Source organism: Pteropus alecto, unplaced genomic scaffold (genome assembly GCF_000325575.1).
Source record: "Pteropus alecto unplaced genomic scaffold, ASM32557v1 scaffold86, whole genome shotgun sequence".
NCBI lineage: Eukaryota > Metazoa > Chordata > Mammalia > Chiroptera > Pteropodidae > Pteropus > Pteropus alecto.
In genome coordinates, this window is record NW_006442109.1 from 3722714 (window position 1) to 3747366 (window position 24653).

Sequence of the window (24653 nt, forward strand, 5' to 3'; positions counted from 1 at the left end):
GTAGCAAAGAGAGCCATGCACCTACCTTATGCGACTCTGAAACCATTGATATCTGTTAAAACAGGTGGCTTTGACTCATTGTATAATTCTATCTATAGTCTAAATGACTGCTTTGGGTAGCTCAATGTTGAATTTAAAGACAAAAAGGCATGTTTAGTGATATAAGTAAGATGAAGGAGAAAATTGAAGATTGTTAATACGTAGATAAGTACTTTATAAATAAATGTGAAAGAAGGATTAAATTCATTATGTGTTGTTTCTAAGGTGAACAAGTGAATGCTCTAAAAACAGCAGTCGTCTGAACCAGCGAATTTGTTGTCTCTGAAAATGTCCCAGCAAATGCAGGATAAACACCTATTGGGCATGATCCAGCACTGGGAGGGAGATGACTAGATGATTTGTAGGATTCCTTACAATTTTGTATGTCTATGAAGTAGAAAAAACAATGGTAAAGATTTTGGGAGGAAAAAAGGGTGAAAGTCATTTAAATAACTTCAGCTCGGGCACTTATACAAATTTTCATACTTATTACTATGTTATATGTCACTCGATAGTTACAAATACTAAAACGAGGTAAAAGCGATAAATAAATGCACTCAAATATTTTTCCATATACTTATTCAGCATTATCTCCACGTAAAATATACCAGGGCAACCAGTGCATTTCTAAAAAGGAAAATTGTACAGTAGTTTTTCTATCTCCTATAAAAGATGAAAGAGACACAATGAAATTTGTCAATAAAAGCTTTAGGAATATCTGCACATACACATTTACAATCAAATTGATAACTAGTAGTTTCACTTCAATACAAATTGTGTTAGAGAGCTCTTAAATTTCAGACACGGTCATATATATACATATGCTGTTTAAAATTTTTTTTTTTTTTATCTAGATACAGATCTTGATAGTGAATCTCCTGATGATAGATGTGCAGCTAGTTTGTCCCGGAACTCATGAAGATAATTATATTGCTGAAAAAAGTAAAGATATATTGAAACACATTGTAGAAAACCAGTTACTGGAGTAGTTACAATACTAGCAGGAATCAGGAATCAAAAGTATTTTCTAAGAACAATTCTATATCCTTTCAGGTAAGGAAGTTTCATGGGGAAGTTTTATCTTTCAGTAAAGCTACATATAATGTGAAAACTATTGCTTTAAAAATCTCTGAAAATCAGAAGGTAGCATGAAATACAGTTGAATGTTTTTAAATCTGATTTCTCCCTTTACTGGCAGAAACAAATAAGATTAAAACTAGTACATGAAGGCATTCTTTTTGCTAATGGGGGTAAATAGGGAGGAGAAGGCACCTTCTGTAGCAATTAACAATGGTATGGGGGTAAGTAGGGAGGAGAAGACACCCGTAGCAATTAACAATGGTATGTTCAAGAAAATCTATTAATTTATAAAAGCCCTAGTTTTCTGCTTTTTTGTGATGACAATCCATTTGGAATAATTTTCATAGCAAATGATATTAAAATTAATTTTAACAGATAAGCAAAAAAAAAAAAAAAAAAACAAACCAAAAAACAAAACTTTATTCAGAATTTTCATAGCTTCCTAGAGGATATTTTTACTTTGCCAGTAATCTCATTTCATCTCACTAGGGAGTTGAAATTGCATAGTGCTAACTTAAATCGGCAGGGATGGGAAAAGCCTGTTTGCCACAGAATGCTGAGGTGATAGGTCGACAGCCCATATTAATATGGGTTTAATTCTCTCCAAGATTAAAGGTGTAAAACATGCATATACATACATATGCACATGTGTTTGACCATGTATTTCGTTTAAAAAAGAGACTTGAGAACATCTTGAATTTGAAGCATCATTTGATTGGAACAGATAATATGGGCAGCTCTGTTTTCAGAACTGTGCACTGAAGTGGGGTCCTGTATGGATTGGTTTTTGAAAGACCTTATTTGAGCACTGAGAATCAGGCTGCTCGGTGAAATTATCAGTTATTATAATAATTCATATTCATGACACTTGGTTAGACCTGAACCCTGGGTAGATGGACTCTGCAGCTCAAGGAGCTGTGTAAAGGCCAGGATCCTTTAGTGCTTGCTCCTGATTTAGTTCTAAAGCTGAGGCTGGGTGCTTGGGAAAGGAGGGCAAGTTAGCTTTACAGAGCTATAGATAAAGTGAAATCTGCAGAATCTTTTCAGCAACATGATTAGTATATAACAATATCCTTGGGCATTGCTACAGCAGTATTTCTGAATGTTAAGGGAAAAGTAAATGTGGAAGATGTCACCCTCGGTTATCCATAGCAAAGAGTAATTAGCATCGCTTTACATTTTTTGTATTATAGTCATTCATCTTTATTAAGTGTTTTGATGATACAATTAGATCTTCATTAGATCTTTTTGGCCGAAAATCTACCCAGGAAACTAACACGCTTATAGTAACCATCTCATTTTTCTAAAATGAGCTGAATGGGCAAAAACTGAACACTGGTAGATCCTGGGAAGTTCCAACTACCTAGAGGAATTTGAATTAGGGGCCTTGCCCATATAAGAGATTATCAGAGTTGACCAGGGCAAACTATTGATTACTGAAAACATGCTTTTCCTGCAATTAACCTTCCGAAGCCCTAAGGTGACTTACTTCCTCCCTAGCTCAGAATGTCATATGTACGTCATTTTCCATTTCTGTCTCTGAACCTCTTGTGCAGATGAGGTCTTCTTTCCTGTGTGTGGAGTTCCCATGCGCACTAAATTAATTTGATTTTCTCTTGTCAATCTGTCTTATGTTGGTTTGATTATTCAACCAGCTGAAAAGAACCAGCAGAGGGAAGGGGAAATTTTCCTCTTTCCCCACAATGCTGAATTACGGTGTATTTGTAAGGGTCTGCTCCCCTAACCACACCCACACAAGAAAAGTCAACCTCCTTACCTTTATGGTCTGTATTGCTCCAGATCCTCTTAGGTCTCTCAGGCTGTCTATGGCTTGCTGTGGTGATACTGTGTCAGACAGATACAGCAGGAGACAAGCGGCTACTAACAGAACATGATAAAAAAGAATAGCATATTATTAAATAATGATAGAGTAGAGCATTTTATATTTAATTAGACTTATGTTGGTACAGAAGACTGAGTTTGGTGTAATTGAAATGAATTAAAAGACTGAGGCCTTATGTGTTTTCGACAGTTAAATTATGATTTTAAATTACTGGTTGAATTAAAGTTTAGCAGTGCCTTCATTCTTTCTTTCTTTTTTTTAATATAGCTTTATTGAGTTATAATTCACATAGCACACAATTCATTCATTTAAAGTATACAATTCAGTGGATTTTAGTGTATTCACAGATACGTGCAGCCATCACCAACCAGTCAATCGTAGAACATTTTCATCATCTCAAAAAACCCCTGCATCCTTTTGTTAAAATCCCCCTATGACCCCATTACCCCTGCCCTAAGCAACCAATTATCTACTGTCTCTATAGATTTGCCTATTCTAGGCATTTCCTATAAATGAAATCATATGTGGTCTTTTGTGACATGCTTCTTTCGCTTTGCATAATGTGTTTTCATACATATTGTGGCATGTACTAGTACTTCATTCCTTTTTGTGGATGAATAATATACCATTGTACGGATAGACATTTTCATTTAGGTTGTTTCTATTTTTTGGCTTTTATGAATAATGCTACTATAAACATTCATGTACAAGTTTTTGTGTGGAAATGTTTTCATTTCTTTTGGGTACATACTTAGGAGTGGAACTGCTGAGTCATATGGTAACTTTATGTTAACTGTTTGAGGCAATACTGCCAGACTGTTTTCCAAAGCAACTGCACCATTTTACATACCCGCTAGCAGTATATGAGGGATCCAATTTCTCCACATCCTCGCATATTTTTTCCGTTTTTTTTGATAATAGCCATCCTAATGGGTGTTAAATAGTATCTCACTGTGGCATTTTCTTGATGACTAATGATGTTGAGCATCTTCTTCATGTGTTTATTGGTCATTTGTATATTTTGTTTGGAGAAATATATATTCAGATCATTTGTCCATTTTGAAAAATTGGGTCATTTGTCTTTATTACTGAGTTATGAAAGCTCTTTATATATCCTAGATGAGCCCCTTATCAGATATATGGTTTATAAGTATTTCCTATTCTGTGAGTTGTCTTTTGATTCTGATAGTGTTCTTTGAAACAAAAAGTTTTCAATTTCTGTACTGTCCAAAACTAAAAGGAATAACTGTTACTCTAATGTGCCATTTCATTAACTGTTCTTTTGTCCCTAACACATTTTTAAAAAGTTTAAGGTAAACATATGGTAATTAACATTGGTTTTCATACTAATGTTACCTGCGAATATTATTTAGAAGCTACTGTCAGTATCATAACACCTGCATAGGGAGAATATTAGAAAACAAAACAAAACACAAGAATGCAGATGCTAAGATGTAAATTATTTGGTAGAATCCACCAAAGCGATGCTGAAAACAACCCCCAGTCTCACCCATTCTTCCTAGGGAATGCCAAATCTAGGGCCTTAAGTAATCCTTTGGAGTTTAGCAGACTTTATTGTGTTTGGTTTCACTTTCATACAGTGAGCATATGGCCCAGAAACAGGAGTTTGCCTACTTTGAAATGAAAAAAAAAAATACTGAATAATGAAAATATATTTCTTACCAAGACAAGATCTCCCAACTCCTCCATAACAGCTGAAAGGAAAGTACAGTTTTGAAATTTGCACATTTTCATTTCATCCCCACAATTACAACTACAGGCTTGTTCTTTCTGCCTCCTAGTTTTAACTCTAATGCCTAGCATAGTGCCTTGCACACTGAGATGAAATATCTGAACACCTCTAAGGGTCAAGGGAGGCAGGGCCTTTTTAGTGACTTCTTTAAATTCCGGGATCCACATCTGAGCAGTGGAACATATTACCGAATAGGTAGGAGTCAGATTGTTTTACCAATGGCCACTTGGATTATTTTTCTCTGTCTGGACAAAATCTTAGTGGTTATGGAAAAAGAGCTGTTGGTATAATAAGTTCATTTATCCAAAGAGAACAGAGGTTGTGTATCAAAGAAGTTTAGAGTATAAGCTCTAGAGTCCCACGGCCTAGGTTGAATCCTGGATCTGTCATTTATTAGATGTATGAACCTAAGGAAGTGATTTAGTTTCTCTGGACCTCAGCCTTTTCACCTATAAAATGGTTTCAGCAATAGTACCTAGATCATAGTGAGGAGTGAATGAGGTAGCATTGTAAAGGGCTTAGAACGGAGCTTGGCACAGAGTAAGAAGTAAATGAATGTTAGTATTGCGAAGATATTAGCAGTTCTGCATAACTGCATTTCTCGGAAAAACGAAGATTAACCCTGAAAGCAACAAAACCATTTTAATCATTTTTGAAGATCCTAAAAAATGCGTTGCACATGTCCTAACTTTCTTAGAGGGTGTGCTGAATCTAACTGGGTGCTGAGACTTAATTTGAACATCAATCACTGTAGTATATTGTAGATGAAGCTCTAGGTACATATCTTGTGATAGGATGTGAGACAGAGGACCAAACAGATGCTGACCTCGAAAGGGGTTCGTGAACTTGCTTTCTACAGTGTCCCAGATGTAGGCCTGTTTCAGAGATGAGGATCTACCATGGAAAGGTAGAGAGAGGTAGAACACTGCAGTGGCTTTCTGAAAGAGTAATACTACTTTAATACTCCTTTATACCTTTTGCTACTCTTATCTTTCCTCCTCTCTCTGATTTCCACTCATCCTTCAAAACCCACCTCAAATTTCATTCCCTGAAATGCCTTTGTGTCTCCACAGAAACCATTGCTGTCCTGTGTGCTATCTCTTACATATCTTGTGTGAATCTCTTTGCACTTATGTGGTAGTGTTGTTAGCTGTGGGTTCCTTGAGGGTGGGGACTATGCCTCACAGGGTGTGTTTTATAATTCAGTTTGGAACACAGTAGGTGTTATGGCCTGAATTGTGTCCCCAGAAAGATATATTGAAGTCATAATCCCTGGTACTGTGAATGTGACCTCATTTCAAAATAAGGTCTTTGTGGATATGATCAAATTAAGATGAGGTCACTAGGGTGGCCCTAACCCAATATGACTGGTGTCTTTATAGGAGAAATATCATATGAAGATACAAACACACAAGGAGGGTCATGTAGTGACAGAGATTAGAGTGATGCAGTTGCAAGCCAAGAATCTACTGCCACCACCAGAAGCTGAAGAGAGGCAAGGAAGTTTTCTGTCTAGTCTCAGAGGGAGTTTGGCCATGGTTTTGACTTTGGGCTTCTAGCTTCCAGAATGGGAAAGAATAAATTTCTGTTGTTTTATGCTACCTAGTTTATGGTACTTTGTTACAACAGTCCTAGAAAATGATATAATATAGTAGGCAAGCAGTGTTCACCGATTTTATAAAGGAATGAAAATGCCAAGGGAGAACTGTGAGAGAGCACTGGTAGACAACAAGAGAGTGAAAAACATTTACCAGGATAAACTCTAGAGCTGTCTAGCAATGTGGGCACTCAAAGATGGTAGAATGGATGGAAAATTGTCTTTGTCCAAACAGTAGTCACTGTACGACACTTTTGAAAGGTGTAGGACAATGAAAATTTCGTCATCAGATGCGATATTTTATGTGAGCCTGAAGTATTTAACATATGCACGGCCACTCACTCATCTTTCCAACCTGTTTGTATTCTGTTCAAACAGAGCATTCAGTACGCTAGAACCTGCTAGAGTGGAATTTGTTGTTTCACTAATCTGAGCTAGTTTGATGCCTGGAATCTTTTTAGTAGAGGCTGCTTTCAAATATTTATTTGAAAAAAAATCTCAGAATTGGTTGGAAAAATGGGTTAAAAAACTGGAAAATATTTTTCACCAGCTACATCTAATTATCTAATGCTATTTTACTTAGATTTAGAAAATTTAGCATAGACAACTATTTAGTCTAAAATTTTGCTTTTACAATTAGTAATTGCTTACACTGAGAGATTATGCTTTTCTCTAGAGAGAGCTTGGAAACCATAGACTATAGAATGGCTTCTATATATTTATTCTCTACTTGGTAGGCTACACTTCTCTGTATATCAGAGTTGAGTTTGGCCACAAACAGTTTTGTGTCCTCAAAGACCCTGTACTAGTCGGTTTGCCTTCAGAATGGTAACTATTGGCATGAGGGCCGTGAGCTCTAGGTGGAAGGAGAGAAGTTGGCTGGGCCAGCCCTGAGACTACCCGGTTACTTGGTGGAGTCTGCGTACTGTTTAGCTTAATGCAATGACTTCAGGGAACTTAGGGCTTTTGTAGTATCAAACTATTTAGTACTCTATCTTGTTCCAATTGGCACAGAGAAGGACCAGTTTGCTACCTGCGGCTGGCTTACTTTCCTCTACTCTGTGTCTCACTTCCGGCAGAGCACCTCTGCTTCTTAACCACAGCACTACTTCTCATCTTTGCTACTGTCTACTGCTGGTTGTCACTCTCTTCATCCTTTCTCCAAAACATTTTTTAAAATTCTTTCATCATTTTTTTCTTAGCCTCTTTTTATTTTGTTTTAAACTTTCATACCAGCAGCTTGTGTAGAACCATAGACAAACAATAAGAGTCCTTCTTTCATTCTGGTAGCAAATTCATGTCATCAATTATAATTTTCAAGACATATTTTTAATATTTCTTATTGCTTAGGGATGATTTCTTTGCTGCTAATTTTTTAAAAAATTGACTCTCTTGCTCTTAGAAGCGATTGAAAGGCTGACCAACAAGTAAGGTTAATGAGATGAACGCCTCACCTTTTTTGAGAAAGGGTATCTCAAAATAATAACTAAAGGTCTAAGGCAAAATGAAAGAAAAAAAAAGCCTGTAACCCTATTCTAAAAATTTTCAAATCTACTTATTTATTGTCCTTACTCTTCAAAAGTTATGACAGCAAATATCTGCGTACACGCTCTGTACCAGGCATTGTGCTAATACTTTTCATCCTTTATCTCTTTTTGATCCTTGCAACAAATTACAAAGTAGGTAGTAACTGAATGAGGATGCAGTAATTCAAAAAATCATTCTGACTGGTACATTTCTCATGTAATGAATGGAGAAAAGGAGAACTTACTGTATTAAGGTTTTTCGATTATTTTTAAGGCAGATTGCAAGCTCCTCCATTATTTCGCAGCAGCTGGCTATGTCAGGAGTCCCTCCATCTGGGATGGGATGATGATGCGTGACAATTCCATATTGCTGGTAGAGGTCCAGGAGGTTTGGGACTCTATATTTTGACAGTTCCCCTCTGGTGCAGAAAACAAATATGTCTTGTATACCATAGCTCTTTAGTTCTTCTGCCAATAGACCAAGATACACAGACATACATATTCAAAACATTACAAATTTAAATATGGTCAAGAGGGAGAATATGGAGTTAAATTTCTTAAACTGAGTAAATAACAAACAATAATCTATAAATTCGAAGTGCTTATTGATAATCTAAAACGTATCGATCTGTCTTCAAACTAGGGTAAAAATCAAGTCACTAAGCACAAAATAGGATTTAGAAACATCTGAACTGAAAGGTGATTAAAATTAAATCTGACTTTATAATTCAAAATGCTTTTTACTGAATTTTAAGATGAGTCAATTATATTACTATTCTTGAGAAATAATTTTATAATACATGCTGCTTTAAAACAAATTTAAAAACATATAGTATTTTAAAACAAACTCTGAAGAAGGGATGATAATACATTTTTTTCCTGTTTTTCTTCTCATAAAACCAACCATGTTTGCTACTTTCATCACTCTGTTTTTTGTTTACCCTAAGCATTGTACAGAAAATCTCCGGCATGGACATGGTGCCAGTGTTCTTGTATTCTCCCCTATATTTGTTACTGTACCACACCATCATGTATTTAATTTTGGGACTAGGTCTCCAGGAAATAAAACATTAACTGTATTAGAATTATGTAACTTAGACACTTTCACTATAATGAATATGATCCATCCAAGCAACAGTACTGTGGACCATTCTATACACTGGAACTTTCTTATGGCAATATTTACTATAGAGCATTTGGTTCATAATGAATAACTAATTCTGGGTGACCTGAGCCTCCTCGCCCCTCCTGCCTCCTAAATACAACAAGATTTAGTTATTTAAATATAAAGTACCTTTGATCATGAACCTCTAGATTTACACTGAAATGTAGCTAGTCCAGATTGAGATTTTTTCTAAGTGTAAAATACATATGTGATTTAAAAGATTGAGCACAAAAAATCTATCTCATTCATAATTTGTTTTATAATCAAAGCCCATTGAAATGATACTATTTAAGCTATATTAGGTTAAATAAAAATATTGTTAAATTAATTTCACCTGTTTTTTACTTTTTTAAATGTGGCAACTAGAAAATATAAAGTTACATATATGGCTTCTGTTTGTGGCTCCCATTATATTTCTATTGGATGGTGCTGCTCTAGATAATACTATCACATTTTTGTACTTCTAAAAGGATTTAACATGTTGTTAACGTACTTAACCATTTTTAATGGTAGGTAATTTTCTATTTGCCTCTTGTACACACTAAATAATTTCCATTATACAGTGGTTTTCAAACTTCCTAGAAAGGACTCTTAGGAGGAACTACAGGAACAGCTGCAGGGAGATTGTAGGCCTCCTCCATAAAACATTGTCATCCGTTTTACATATTGGATTCCATTTAAGATTTCATTGGAAAAGAAAGGGTTTGCTAAAACACTGGAAACCCCTCTTTCAGAAGATACTAAATGAATAGGTCTTTTCAAAATGTGCAAGATTGGTACTTTACATTATATTTTGTGTATGACTTAAATATTTTCCAAATGAAAATTTCCCACCATGGTGTGTGTCTCTAAATCAGAAAATCTTTACAAAATCTGCAAGGGTCAACTAATCTATTAGCCTCTTTAAGTCTTTTTTGGTAGGTAAGGAATAAATTAGAGAAAGTATATCAGCAAATTGATATCCTAAAAAAAACAGAAAAAAAATTTTAAGATTTAAAAAATCTATACTGGTCAGAATCAAGCAATATATACATTTTTATTTTGATGTTTTATAAAGACATTGGCAGGACTATTAGCTTTGAGATATTCCAGGCCAACCAGAAAAAAATATTTTAAAAATACAAGATTTTAGTATCATGCAATATGTAAACTCCAGTTGGGATCATTAGACTCGAGGTTACAGTTGTATGGACATCCGTGGGCATGCAAAGATCGGACACCATTCCATCTTCCCCACCTACATGCTGGCTCTCTACATTTTCTATCCAGACAATTTCTACTATCACAGTCAAGTCTGTAAAGAACAGCATGTTCCAAGATTTGTGCAGTGCAATGTCAGTTTTCTATTTACATACTTTTCTCTCTCCAACTTTTACATTCTAAACTCAAATGCAATTTCTATATATAACTACGACAATCAGTGAAAAGCAATGCCATGCCTAGTAAATGAAGAGTTTTCTGTGTTCTTCATAAATACCTATTCACTTATTAGATAAGTCAGTAGTTTGAAATTTTAGGAAATATCAAATATTTATTTGATATACTGAGAAAAGACTACAGTTTGTTCTTTTTGACAGATATTTTCAGTGTTATGAAAAAAAACTGTTAATACAGTTGTTTTCTATTATACCTACCTGTATCCTTTTGGATATTTCTTCTAATATCTTTGAATTTACAACCTATAAGTAGTAATAAGACAAGTGAAAAAGTCAGATCTGGGTCATACATAACAAGTATATTTAAACATGGATATAGCTACTTTGGAAAGTCATCCCACATGATCATTTATATGTTCAAATTCCATTTTGAATATGAATTTCAATTTCTTATATCCTTAAGAATATAATCCAGGGATTCTGTGTCTTTTCTGTAATAAGTACCTAGCTATCGTCCTCAGCTTCACATTGTACCACAGTGTTTAAATTTTCATAAGACAGGTAAAATAGAAAGGTAGAACTGTGAATGTGGATCAGAAGGGTTGAAGAGTAGATCTATGTTCCTTTACCTATAGCCCCCATGAAGGCTTCCCCAAAGTGAATTCCCCATACAGATAAATGGTCTGTGAAATTCTCCTATTGCTCAGTACAGAAAATGATATGTTAGCTGACAACAAAACAAATCAACACAAAAGAAACACAAAATGGTGTAATGTATCAATAAGAAGCCAGCTGTAGTGGTACCTACCTGGAAGAGCACATAAACCAAGAAACTGAGAACAATTCACACGTGACAAGGGGAGCCTGAAAAGAATAAAACTTTATCAAGCTTAGTTCAATTTTTTAAAAGTTACAAAAGTTATAAATGGAAATTCAATTTAACCAAAGTGCATGCTTGCCACCAAACAAAGGTATTTTAAAGTTTTACAGTAGTCACAAAACAAAAATTTATAATTAAATATCAATGGTCACAAAAAGGCCTAGCAGACTGGAAATTTTTGAAACAGAGACTTATCATTTGTTTTGTTACAGTTTAAGTTTTAAAAGTGGCAGGTTAATTTAAACTTACCATAATGATGATAATGCCTAGATTGCCTACAACTAGTATAAAGTATACTTAAGTTTCCTATGGTATGTTACCTGAGATATTTTGTCTTAATAACCTTAGGTAATAAGCTAGAAAATGACCATCTGACAATTTTATCCTGAGCATTCATTCTATTTTAAGATTTCTTTGTAGGACTTCCTTAAACGGATATAATTTTATATGATAAAAACCATAGGCTACCCATTCTTTGTTGTAATGGATTTTGGTAAAAATGAAATAATTTCAAGAAATCATAGTCCCAGTTTGTAGTACTCAGGGACAATGAAGGCAGAGGCTCACCTTGTTTGCAAGACAGAAGATGAGTTTAGAGGAAAACAGGAGGCAGCATATAAATAGCACTTGAATTAGAAAATTAGATGAGTTTTTAATTTAAAAAGGGGGTTAGAAAGAGCACCGAAAGATAATTGCTATTTGATGGCAGAACAAAAACTTTAGGGACAACACTTACATTCTTTTTCTCTTCCTATAGTAGAGAACAGTGCTTTCTTAAAGAGAAAGTATTACATTTACAGGTATTAGAGAAAGCATTTGATTGCTGGTTATAGAGAATCTGGTATAACCATAAATCACTGCCAAGATTTAGAAGTTGATTTTATATAGAAACGTGCTTTTGTTATTGTATCTATGATAATGTGGCTTTTACCTTAAACAGTGTCTGCTGACAGATGCATTACAGAGGCACATAGTTCTAAGATTTGACTAAATGATAAATGATTAAATGTTTCATACTATGTTTGGTACATTAGTCTTTTGTCATAAAAGAATAGGTAAGTTTTGGTACTAAATGGGAGATCATTCTAGTCTGATCTCAACTTCCTTGTTTCTGTTATGATTTTCTCAATGTATAAAGAAGGGCCCAGAATCCCCTAAAAGCCTAATTTTATCATGGACAGTAATCATGGAGTTAGACGACCCTTAAAGATTATAATTATATAAATAGTAGAAGAGAATTATTAAATATATTCAATATGTGGACTACAATCTACAAAGATTATGATGTACACATCAAAAATTTTAGCTCATCATTGATCAGAAATGTTAACATACCATGATATCTGAATTGGAGTCTGTTCATCTTCAATAGGCTCTTCATCTGATGAGTCAAACTCACTTGTTTGCAATGAACTAGGCTTCAAAAGAAGTCAGTTATGTTAAATCACTGTAATGAATATTTATATATAATCTTAGTATAGCTGATCTTTGCTTAACACACACTGCATATTTGTAATTTATTCAATATGGAATATCAGAGAGATCGGCAATATCAATAATAAATTATTGTTATTTACCATCCTATACATAATTACGACACTATGTAGTGGAAAGAGTTGGTTCGGGAATCAAGAAACCTGGCTTCTGGTATTGGCTCTGTCACTTACTGTATAATCTTGGACAAGCAACAAGAGTTTATTCTGGATCTCAGTTTTCCACAGCTATAAAGTGAGGAGATTAACTCATTTATTTGCAAACATTTCTTGGACATCTTCATTCATCAAGTTCTGGAGAGTAAAGATCCATAAAATAAACAGCCTACCTCCGGTATAGCTGGATACACAGATGTGTGCACAGATTACTGGAGGAAGATGTAAGTGCTAAAACGAAAGCATAATCAATGCACTTTAGAGCAGAAAAGGGAGCGACTAATTAGGGTGCTGGAGGAAGCTTCACAGAGGAGCTGCATAACTGGGTTTTGAAGGATAAGCAGGAAGTTATAGGCAGATCAAGAACAAGTGAAGGCAAAAGGAGAAAAGGCTTTGGGAATTGTGATACGGCAGAGGAGATAAAGCTAGAGATGTAGTTTTACCTACTCCATTTCTCAAAAAATGACCCCCATACAGCCTAGTAGTTCAGTTACTGGGGGAGGGGACGTATAAACGGAATAACCTGTGAATCACTGGATTAGAGAGATTGAGATGGACTTTGTGTGCTGACCTAAATAAGGAGTTGTAACTCAATGCTGTAGGCATCGTGTATACATGGAAGACTGCTAGAGTTTTATAGGACCAATTAAAAAAACACACCTTTTACTTTCTACTTGGAACCAACTGAGAGATAAGAAACTTGAGAGGTGAATGGAGATCAACACATTAGTTTTATTATTGAGTATCAAATAGTGGATATGGCTTTAAAGCTGTGATCAGGTGAGCTTGTCATTTCTTCACTCCAGAATTGGATTCATCCATCCAGTCACTGGCAGCCAATGACAACCTAGGGCTCCAGGGTGGCAGAGAGCACTTCAGAAAGTACTCTCTGCAGAGAGAAGGAAGAAAGGGTAGGGCTACTTGTGTTCAGCTTCTCTCAAACTTGAGGATCAGATTACTCACGTATCCTCTTCTGAGGACAAGTGGAGAAAATGGCCAGGAGAGAAGGACAGCTGATGTCCCTCCACATGATAACATCGGGATAAGTAAGTGTAACCAGTCCTTTTAAGTAAGTGTAATGTCCTTTTAGCTCTGAAGCTATATTCTATAATGGTCTCGTTTGTTATTACAAGATTCCACTACAGAGCCAAATTAGAATATGGTTTTGAGTTGCTTTGGCTCTATCTGTATTATTATTATCAGCTCAGCTCAAATGAAGGCCCTTCAATAACGTTGTCGACGTTGTGAATCAGTTGGGACTTCAGCGCCTTGCATCTATTTTTTTCTTTCTTTCTCTTCAAAGCTGTTTTAATGATTCAAGATTTTCAATTCGTGTGGCCAACTTACTCAGGCTCTCCTAGCCAAGTTTACAGATCCTAACCGAGTTTGACATTTCCGCTCTCTCAGGAGCAGGGATTCTGAACCCCTGGGAAAAGCACACAGTGCCAGGTGGCCTTGGAGGATGGTGATAGTGGTGACAACACCCACAAGCGCAGGTTGGCAATCATCTTTCATGAAATTTTCCTAATCTCCGGTGAGGACTACTCCCCAGGGGGCACAGGGTAGCCGTGGACATTCTTTGGGGCTGCAATATCAGGCAGACTGGTACACCGAGACACGTAAGCTCTAGAAGCCCCAGTTTCTTCGGTAAAATGGGGCTCAGCCCTCTCCGGCAGGGCTGCCGTGAGGCTTAGGCCAACCTGCAGGCGACAGCCCACAACAGGCGCACAGTGAATGTCCGTCTTTCCTTGGCTCGCCACTGACCCTGTTCCTTCTCAGTCATCGCTCTCGCCTGAAGTGCCACCTCCCTTACCCAAGACGGTTGCTGCGTTGAGTCATTCCGCGACCAAGCCTAGGCTGTCCCTGGGCCCAAGAACTGGCCTCGGGACCGCTCCCATCCCTGCAGCTTCGCTCCTCCAAGTTTCAACCCAACTCACCGGCTTCATCGCAGGCTGCCCCACGTCTTGACCACCACCGCCTCTCTGGGGCAGCACCGGCGTCTCGCAGCCCCAAGTGGACACCGTCTCTCTGCTCAGGTCATTGGTACATCCTTCTGTGAGGTGGGGCGTGGTGTCTTCTAGGAGCCAATCACACCCTCTCTCTGTTTCTTACTCCGCCTCCGGATGCCTAGGCTCGGCCTCTCACCGCTCATTGGTTCTTAGATGGTCTTTGAAAGACGCGCGGGAGGAGGGCTCTGTTGAACTTTGATTGGCTGGGAGAGCGCGCTCCTTGTACCAGTTGGGACCGTGAACGGGGCCGAGCGGAAGCGTCTAAAGGCAGCTCCAGCGCTTTGCAGGTGCCGGGGAACCCCTGCTTCCCTCATGACAGGATTTCATAGTGGTATCAGGGTAGGGAGTTTTGTTTTGTTTTCTTTCTTTCTTTTTTTTTGTTTCGTTTCCTTAAGAAAAAGTTTAAGGGCATGAGCGGTGGGGAAGCATCTTATGAAAACACAGCACATCCCATAGACAAGCGGTCCCCAACCTTTTTGGCACCAGTGCCCCTATGAATAGGTGGAGCTGAGGCGGTGGTACTAGCGCTGGGGAGCTGCTGTAAATACAGATGAAGCTTCCCTCCCACCCTGGCGCTCACCTCCTGCTGTGCAGCCTAGTGCTTAACAGGCTATGAACCAGAACCGTCAGCAGCCCGGTGGTTGGGAACCCCTGCCATAGACTTTATAATTATGGGTACATCTAGTCATGCAAATACTATGGAAATGGCTAAACAATTTGGAATATAAAGTTACCTTGTATGATATTTTATGTTCTTTATCATTCTAGGATCTAGACTGGTTAGGGTGTAGATCAACCTTCCAGTTTACTAAATATGAATGAAATAATATTGTATGAAGGGAAGATAAAAATCTCCAGATGGTTCCAAGATGGTTCTTACATAACGGGCTATAATCTTTATAAAATATGTTTGATTATTCTCTTCTCCATTCTCCAGGCTCTATTTTGCTGGCCATGGGGAAAGAAGTCACCTGGAGCAATATCACCTGCTGATCTGACAAAAACATGCAGAAGTTTCAGCTCCCTGACTCGTGTTGTGGAAACCAGTGGATATAGAGCTATTAGGAAGAATTCTTTACTAAAGAAGTTTGACTTAGAGACTGTATCAGTCAGGGTTCTCCAGAGGAGCAGAATCAGTAGGATATATTCATAAAGAAATTTATTTTAAGGAATTGGCTCCTACAATTGTAGGAGGATTGGTGAGTCCAAAATCCTATGAGGGAGGCTGGGGGCTTAAGACTGCGGAAAGAGTTTCAGTGGGAGTTCAAAGGCAGTCTGCTGTAAAATCGAGACTAGGTGATGCTGCATATGAAGTCTAAAAGTTGTCTGATGCCAAGTGCCCTCTTGACTTTTTCTTCTATCCAGGCTTTCGACTAATTGGATGAGACTCAGCCACATTATAGAGAGAAGTCAGCTTTACTCAAAGTCTATCAATTTAAAAATTAATTCCTTCCAAATACCCTCACAGAAATATCCAGAATAATGTTTGACAAAATGTCTGGGCACTATAGTCCAGACAAACTGATACATAAAATTAGCCATAACAGACACATCGGACTTGATTCATCTATTCTTTGACGTTAATAAATATTGAACACCATCTGTGTCCTACATACTATTCAAAGTGCTTGGAATACCAGAGTGAACTAAACGAAGTCCCTGTATTCATGGGGCTCACATGCTATTGGGGGAGATAGTCAAGTAGTGATAAGTGGTGTGAAGAAAAATTAAAACAAGCAGAACCTGATGAGGATGCTATTCTAGACAGAAAAGTCAAGGAAGGCATCTTTGAAGAGATGTCATTTGAGAAATACCCAGAGGAAGAGAGTGAATCATTTGAATAGTTAGGGAAGAGCTTTCAATCTGTCTGAAGAGTAAGGAGGTACAAAGGCCCTGAGATGGTAATGTCCTAGGTTATTCAAAGAACAGCAAGGAGGCCAGACCAGGAGAGGCTGACTGAGTGAGGTAGAATGGTAGGAAATAGGGCAGAGCCTTGTGGGAGGCTTCAGAGCATCTTTGCTGAAGGATTCAAGAGAAGTTCCAGAGAAAGATTAAGACCTGGGCTCTAGGTAAGGTAATTCATATCTCTATGGCACAGGGGAGCAAGTCCTTTCTGGGCAGGTTTCAGGATGAGGATACTCCCTCACTTCCTAACTCTTGCTTTCTTGCCATTTCTCCCCATGTTGTCTCCACAGATGTTGTCTTTAATCTTCAGCATCAAGTGTCCCTTCCATTTCCTCAGATCATACCTTCCCCCTTGGAATTAACGAAGCCCAGCCTCTTCGAGTATTTTGCACATTATGTCACCTCTGGCCTCAGCGGGATATGAACACAATCTCAGTCTGTTCTGGCTCCTGCTGTTTCTGCAGAGAGGAGAGGATGAGCTCCCATGCTAGGAAGGGGGGTGGAAGGGTGGGATAAGTTGGACTATTTCAATTTCTGTTTGTTCTCTCTACCAGCAGGGCTGTGTCCAGGCTTTGTCTTTACCCGAAAACAAACACATCTTACCTTTGTGATGTAGTTTTTTTTGGGGGGTGGTCTAGTCCAGGGGTTGGCACATTTTGGCCGATGGACCAAATCTCACAGGCCTGTTTTCATGACATTTTATCGAAATACAACCACACTCATGTGTTTAAATATTGTTTATGGCTATTTCTGTGTTTTAACTGTAGAGTTGAATAGTTGCAGCAGGGACTGTATGGCCTAAAAAGCCTAAAATATTTACTGTCTGGCTCTTTACAGAAAAAGTTTGCCCACCTCTGGTGCATAGTCTATGACAGAAATGTATATTTTTTCTAATAATATGACTTTAAGTCTATTTCTTACAAAATAAAAGTCTCGGCCTTATTATGCTAAAATATTTTCTTCTACTTGGCTTGGTCCCTTTAATTATGGAGGTTCCCACATAAACTGACAAGGCTTGTGGCTGAGCCATCTGGTTAAATGGCCTAACAGTAACTTGGTTTCTTCCTAATTTCCAGGCATCTCCCCTGAGAGGAGGAGTGGAGCTTAAGTTCAGCCTGTCACACCTGTAGTTTTCAGTTAATTTTTGGTGTGTGACTCATGGCTGTTAACAGAAATGTGTGTGGTCAAAACAGTGTAGAAGACTTATCCAAACGAGCAAACATAAAAGTGTTTACATATGTTCATAGATGAGTGTTTTAAGAGATGCTCAAAGAGAAATGAAACGTGATTGCCATCAGTAGTTGCACTAGGATGTATATTTTACAACTAGATCTATATTTAAAAAATATTTTAATATTAGTACTAATAGATTTGACATGTGTGTTAGGGAGAGAACACTGGAATCTTAGAGTTAAATGCAACTCGAAGAGAACATACTCCTTCATTCCTGACACAAGTTTAAGAATTTCTTTTGCGATGACAGTCAGATACAGTATATGACATTTGCAGTAGAAGTGTTATTTTCCCATTGTTTCTTTCTTTGATGAATTACTCCTTTCCCATTTCATGTCATCTTGTGGGCATGTGACTGGGACTGACCCATACATGTACCCTATTCCTTTGGTCACAGTTATTAGTCCAGGGAATGCATATGATGTAAACTGGAACATCCTTCCTGGTCTTGTTTGCTTTGATTGCCGGAGCTCTTATTTTCTTCTTTACCTTCCTAAGATTTCTGCTTTACCTCAGAATGATGCAGAGTTCAAATTTGCCCTGGGTAATTGGAGTAGACTGTAAAATTTATTTAAAATATTACTTACAATTTGAAATGTCATTGGATTTTTAAATTGGAATAGATTGTCTTTTCTATAACAATTTCACCCATCCCACATTACTCTTCTGCAATGTGACTCTGCCATGCTCCATCATGAGGTGGTGTATAACACTCCTCTTGAATATGGGCTGGCCTTAGTGACTAGTTTGATGAGTAGAATGTAGCAGAAGTGACAAATAATAAGCTCGATAAAATTTCATACCCATAACCAGTACCCAGATCAAAAAATGGAACATTACCAACCCCCAGAAGCCTCCTTTTATGTGCCTGTCTGCTATCTCCTACAAGGTCACCTCTGTTTTGACTTTTGAAACTATTGCTTAATTTTGCTTGTTTGCGAATTGTATATAAATGGTATCTTTTGTGTCTGGCTTCTTTAGCTCAACTTTATGTTTGTGAGTTCATTTATGTTGTCATATGTGGTTATACTTGTTCATTCTCGTGGTAGTATTTCATTGTTTGAATATACTAAAATGTATTAATCCAATCTGCTGTTGATAAACATTGAGTAGTTCCAATATTATGAATAGCGCTGCTAAAAACATTCTTGTCCATGTCATTTGGTAAACATACACATACATTGCTGTTGGGTGTATACTAGGAATAGAAGTGCATATGTTTACCTTAGTCAATATTGCCAAACAGTTTTCCGAAGAGGTTGTACCAATTTACCCTTCCACTTCCAGCTGCTGTGCCAACTGTGCCTTCTCTGTTGCTACTAAAATTACCGTCACAGGATTTTGCTAATCCTTGAAATTTTAATGAAACAGCTTTTTTTAAAGTTTCACTGGCTTTTTAAAGCCATGGAACCTGGGTCATAGGACATTGTCCTATGACCCAGGTAAAATCAGCCAATGTCCTATGACCCAGGTAAAATCATCCCTCCCCTCTGGCCCTGTCTTGATGTCATCGAACCCAGTGTGTGTACTTTGACTTTTCCCTTAGGGTGAGCTGCTTCCCAGGAGTCCCCTGGCCTCTCCTGTGTACAACCCCTAGCAAGATTATCTCGCCCTCTGCCAGCTGTGTCCAGGATCCGAAACCCGTGGTCTCAAGCTAGGATGACCGCATATCCGTGTTGGCCTGGGTTTGTCCTGGTTTAATGACTGTTGTATAGCTATACTTAATAACAACTCTTTTGCTTTCAAGTGTCCAGGTTTAGGTGGTAAATTATACGGTCACTTTCTCTCAAGCCATCTCTAGGAAAGTTTTCCAGAGGTAAAACAGAATCAACAGCACATTTTACTTTATCTTATTTTATTATTTATTTATTTATTTACTTTTAGGCGAGGCAACCCTTGGTTGACCTCACAGATTACAAAGACCTTGTCAGTTTACAATCTCTTATTTTTTATTTTTTACGCCTATAGCACCTGGTCTTCCTGGGTGGTCTCCCATCCAAGTACTAACCAGGCCAGATCCTGCTTAGCTTCCGAGAGCAGATGGAATCGGGCTTGTTCAGGGTGGCACGGCCATAGACTTAACAGCACATTTTAGAACAGTCAAGAAAGAATATGCAGAAAAGAATTTTGAACTCCGAAGGATGGTGCTGGCATTGCAATGATCTGCCTCGCTCGCTGCCCCTGCTTTTCTTCTCAGCCCCAACGTTGGCAGCCACTTGACTCCACCTACAGGTTCTTATCTGCTCTAGTCCTAGATGGAAAGAGTTGGAATAGATGGTTCTGAAACTCAGTTGGAGGTGTTGGGCCCATCTGGTGTGCCTTGTGTCTAGTTTTCCTAATCTGGCTTCTGCTGTTTTCTTGAGATAGTTTCTGTTTCATTCATATGTTAGTTCTGAGTGGGGATCGATTATTTCTTGCCATTCCCCCATCCCCAGCCTGCCTTGGGACTGGACTCTGGCTCCTGACCCTCAGGCAAATTAGTCCTGCTGTCCACTGTCAGCTTTCTCCACATGGCCTGTCCTACCCTGGTGCCTGCCCTCCTCCTCCCATCATTTTGTCACCTCTTGTCACACTTGCATGTGGATTCCCACTAGGAAGGCAGGGTGCCCCATCAGAAAGGGCAAGGGCATTGAAGTCAAAAGGCCTGGATTCAAAAGAGTCTAACTTCTGAGCTCAGAGAATTTCCTAGTGACTTTGACTGATATGAATCAGTGATCAGGGGCTAGATCTGTCTCTGGGAAAATCAGATTTCTGAACTTGAGGAATGAAGGCTGTACTTCAAAGAAGCTGGGAAAGAAAGCTCGGAACAGCTGGTTTGATTTTCCACCTTCCTGTGAGGAGGCAGTTTGGCCAGCTCCTGAAGGTGAGCTACACATCTTCCCCAGTTGCTACAGCCCAGACAGCTTCTTACAGAGGAGTGTAACCAGCGCCTTTTCCCCATCCCATCTCATTGGTTTTGGGGAAACCAATTTGAGAAATATGCCATGAGTAGTGAAGAGTCTGATACTCTTAAATCTTCTGTTTTTCAGTAATACTTAGTTCATTTTCAACCTAATTTAAAATAAGAAGGAGCATATTTTCATCACTTTGTACTAGAATGAATTCAGAATGAGATGGAAACATGTATAAATATTCACATTAATGACCTAAAATATAGAACAGAAATTGGCAAGGCCAACTAGATAATAGTTCTGTTCTTCCTGGAATGGGAGATGGCAATAGAGAAAAGTAGCTTTTCAGTACACATCTCCCTCCCATACAGAAATCCCCAGTGTGAGACTCAGATCTGATTAAATGAGTCAGGCTTACATTTATTACAGTATATTACAAACATTTTTCAGCAGTCAGAAGTGACTGGTGTCTCCGTGGATTTGGCTAGTTCCTGGCAATTATGCACTTGGCTGCTAGTATAAATCAGTGTGCCAAATGCCTGGAATGACGATCCAGCTCTGAGCGGCTTTCAGTCTGGGGAGGATGTTGTTCAAACACCGCGTTCCTTCCCAGGGTGGCCAAGTCCTGGTTACAGTTCTGTCCTTTAAATCCATTTATCCTGAAACTTGACCAGAGAGGATAGGGCCACATCCCTTGCCCCTTTCAGCTTCCTTAGCAAACACCTGGGGGACCGTGCATGGATTTTACAGCATCTGTCTGCCGCTGAGTCCAGAAGTAGTTTCGTGCCTAGTTACTTAATCAGAAAATCACATTCTGAACATAACATGTCAGACGGATTATTAGAAGACACTGATCCTTTCAGAGACTGTTAAGTCTTGAGGCCTGGCCAAATCTCAAACTGAGTTATGGCATTCTTTTTCTGAAATGTCCTTCCAGTTTTATTTGAATGAGTACTAACCAATTTGTCCTCAAATGTAGCTGATTCACACTTGTTCTTTGTGCTTCAGCCCCTTACTAGGAAGAGAGGCTGTTGCCTGGCATGTCCTGTATGGCAGTGGAAGCTGTGAGAAAAAACCAAACACTTTGTGGGAACATGAGTAGGGATTATCTTGGCATATATGGAAAGGACTAGATAGAATGTGTACTCTATGAGGCAAGACTTTTTCTGTCTTGTTAATGACTGTAAACAGTATCTAGGCAAGCATCTGGCTCATAATAGCCACTAAGTATTTGTTGAATGAATAAATAAGTAAATGAATAAGTTTTAGCCTGCTCTCTTCTTTATTGCACAGTAAATATCATTTTGCCCATTCTTTATTCTCTTTTATTTTCCCCATTTTCTTTTTATTCAGTTCGAAGCAATTAAAAGCATTTTCTTTACTAAATGGGGCAAATTGAAAGTAAATATAGCTGCCTTGACTGGGGCCTTATGTGTACTTGTCAGTCTTTTCACTTATTCCTGCTCCCTTCCTCCCCTAACCTTCACTGCTCTCCTCAAGAACTGGCCCCCTTCCCCTGGCTCAGCCTGTGACCTCACCTTCCTTACAGAGAAAAATTTGTCTGCACCTGTAACATCATGTGGCCATGACAATGCTCACCTCTTTTCCTATAGTTCAAACAAGGCATCCCTTCTATACAAGACAGATCCCTTCCCTTCCATGGAATCTTGCAACAGTGGTTTTCTGCCTTCTCCTCACTTTTGGCTTCTTGATAGCCCACAGAAGAGCTCAAGTCTCTCCAATATTAACACACACACACAGACACAGACACACAGACACACAGACACACAGACACACACACACACACACACACACACACACACACACACACAGAACGACCTCCAAATCTAAACTAGTTCAATATTTTTTACCCTTACAGCCTAGTTTTTTAATAGAAAGCTCTGCATTCAGAGATTCTACTTTTTCACTTCTTGTTTATCCTATGATCCTTCACAGAATTAAACAAGAAAAAAAAGTTTTTTTCAGAAGGAAAATATGAAATCAAAAAATATGTCTCTCCTTTAAGCATAGAAATATATATTTTTTTCTTCGCTAGCTAGCTAGATTTATTAGGATAAGTACATACATCCCAAATCGCGTTTTATCAAGAAACTTTCTGTTGGTGAAATATCTTGACAACAAAAGAGAAAAATAAAAGAAAAATTTTTTATTGTAAAACTTGTTTATAATCCAAGAGGAAATCCACATTTGGACCCCTTATACTGAAGTTTGTTTTAAGGTTGGTGGACTGGCTAGGTGAAAATAAATAATGATTCTTAAATTGAACCAGTTTATTTAAATGAGCCAGCAGGACATTTGCTTATCTTCTTTCCTGAGGTGCACAATTAGAAAAGGTATAAAAGAAAGGCCGTGTAAACTCCTCTTGGTTAAAGGGGACAATTTTAAGTGACCTCTTTTTCTCGTGGTAAAGTCCTTTATAAAGTCATTTCTGATATTTTTTTCCTGAATCTTAAACACAACATAGTGTCTTTTGTTTGACTATTATCTTTCACACCAACCATGCTTAGAATTCTGGGCCATACCTCTGTATTCTTCAGGTATGCTCTGTGAAGGTCACCTCCTGATGGCATTCTCCTGTCACATTCAATGAACATCTAAGGCGACCTTTCTGTGATCCTTGATTCTGATGTCCGATCCCTTCTTGAAATTCCCTCTTCCTTTAATTCTGAAGGAGTGAGCTCTCCTAGCTCTCTCCGATTCCTCCTCTTCTGACTGTCCTGGAAACTCGGGGTCCTTTCCTTGGCTTTCTTTTAACAACCCATAACCCCTCTCCCCCTGCTCCCCTCCTTGGCTGACTTATGGATCCTAATCTCCACCTCTAGTCCTTACCTCTCTTCTGAGTTCCAGACCCATGTACACAACTGCCTCCTGCTTTGATGGCCCTCAGGCAGTAAAGCTCAAGGCTGGAATTATGGTCCCTTCCTCTAACTTGCTTTTCCTCCGTATCACTGTAGACCCACATCTGAACATCATCCTGTTCTTCCCTGCCCTATCTTCTCCATATTTAACTGGTGACTAAGTATTGCCTTTTCCACGTTTTTGGCCCCCTTCTCTTCATCGCCACTGCCACTGCCCCAGACCAGGCCTTATCAATTCCCACCTGGAATACCGAGTTTTCCACCTGCTTCCTTGTTTCTGCTCATTCACTTCTCCAGTGCATTCTCTGTGTGAATCATTTGATGATGCCAGAGCGACCATTCAGAAATGCAAATCTGATCATGTCATCTCTCTACTGAATACCCTTTACTAGCTCCCCACTGTTGAGGAAGTTCAAATGTTGAGCATAGCATAAAAGATTGTTAATTGAGCTATGTATCTTAGCTTTCTTGGGGATCTGAGACTCAGAGGCCTACAGTGGAAAGAACAGTAGGAGTGGTGGGTGGGGGGTATAAATTGGAGACTTTATAATCCCATCTAAAGGGGATATTCTTTGGTTCCAGTCAGTGGTTGCCAGGTGGGAATTTGGGCCCAGTACAGCCAAATTAAGCTTTTTTTTTTTTTCCATGACAAACTGGATTTTTGTGTTAAATGTTCTGTTTTTTAAATGTTGGAAACTAATTTAAAAATTAAAAACACTGTGTGGTAGTTCATTATGAAAATGAAAAAGCAAAACACGCGATCTGTGGACCAAATTAAACACATCTGTGTAAGCTTATGCAAGATTGGTGCCTATATCTATAAACTCC

At 38.3% G+C, this 24653-nt stretch overlaps 1 protein-coding gene, 1 long non-coding RNA gene and 1 pseudogene across 4 annotated transcripts; 1 reads left to right on the forward strand and 2 right to left on the reverse strand.

Moving 5' to 3' along the window:
• Positions 1-726: 726 nt before the first annotated feature.
• On the reverse strand, positions 727-14990 carry CDKN3 (cyclin dependent kinase inhibitor 3). Of its 2 annotated transcripts, none has more exons than XM_015595960.2 (8): positions 14846-14990; positions 12595-12677; positions 11188-11243; positions 10638-10682; positions 8084-8306; positions 4646-4677; positions 2897-2997; positions 727-972 (listed from the first exon to the last, which is right to left on the reverse strand). In XM_015595960.2, exons 1-8 carry the CDS (start codon positions 14852-14854, stop codon positions 886-888), a joined length of 636 nt encoding a protein of 211 aa, XP_015451446.1. In that variant the 5' UTR covers positions 14855-14990; the 3' UTR covers positions 727-885. The 2 variants fall into 2 exon arrangements, with proteins under 2 accessions (XP_015451446.1, XP_006920235.1); XM_006920173.3 differs by having other exon boundaries at positions 2897-3000; positions 14846-14989.
• Positions 14991-15120: 130 nt separating this feature from the next.
• LOC107196285 lies at positions 15121-19661 on the forward strand. Of its 2 annotated transcripts, XR_001517677.2 has the most exons (4): positions 15121-15256; positions 15855-16116; positions 16283-16986; positions 17113-19661. It is a non-coding gene; the product is annotated as an uncharacterized LOC107196285 (long non-coding RNA). The 2 variants fall into 2 exon arrangements; XR_003042652.1 differs by having other exon boundaries at positions 15855-16986.
• A 353-nt stretch (positions 19662-20014) lies between these two features.
• Positions 20015-20133, reverse strand: LOC112469719 (annotated as a pseudogene).
• Positions 20134-24653: the final 4520 nt, after the last annotated feature.

Coding starts and splice junctions, on each gene's coding strand:
- CDKN3 (XM_006920173.3), bottom strand. Junction 8,307..10,637: donor AAATATCCAAAAGGATACAG/GTAGGTATAATA, acceptor GTCTATTGGCAG/AAGAACTAAAGAGCTATGGT. Junction 973..2,896: donor GAGCAATACAGACCATAAAG/GTAAGGAGGTTG, acceptor TACTTTTTTCAG/CAATATAATTATCTTCATGA.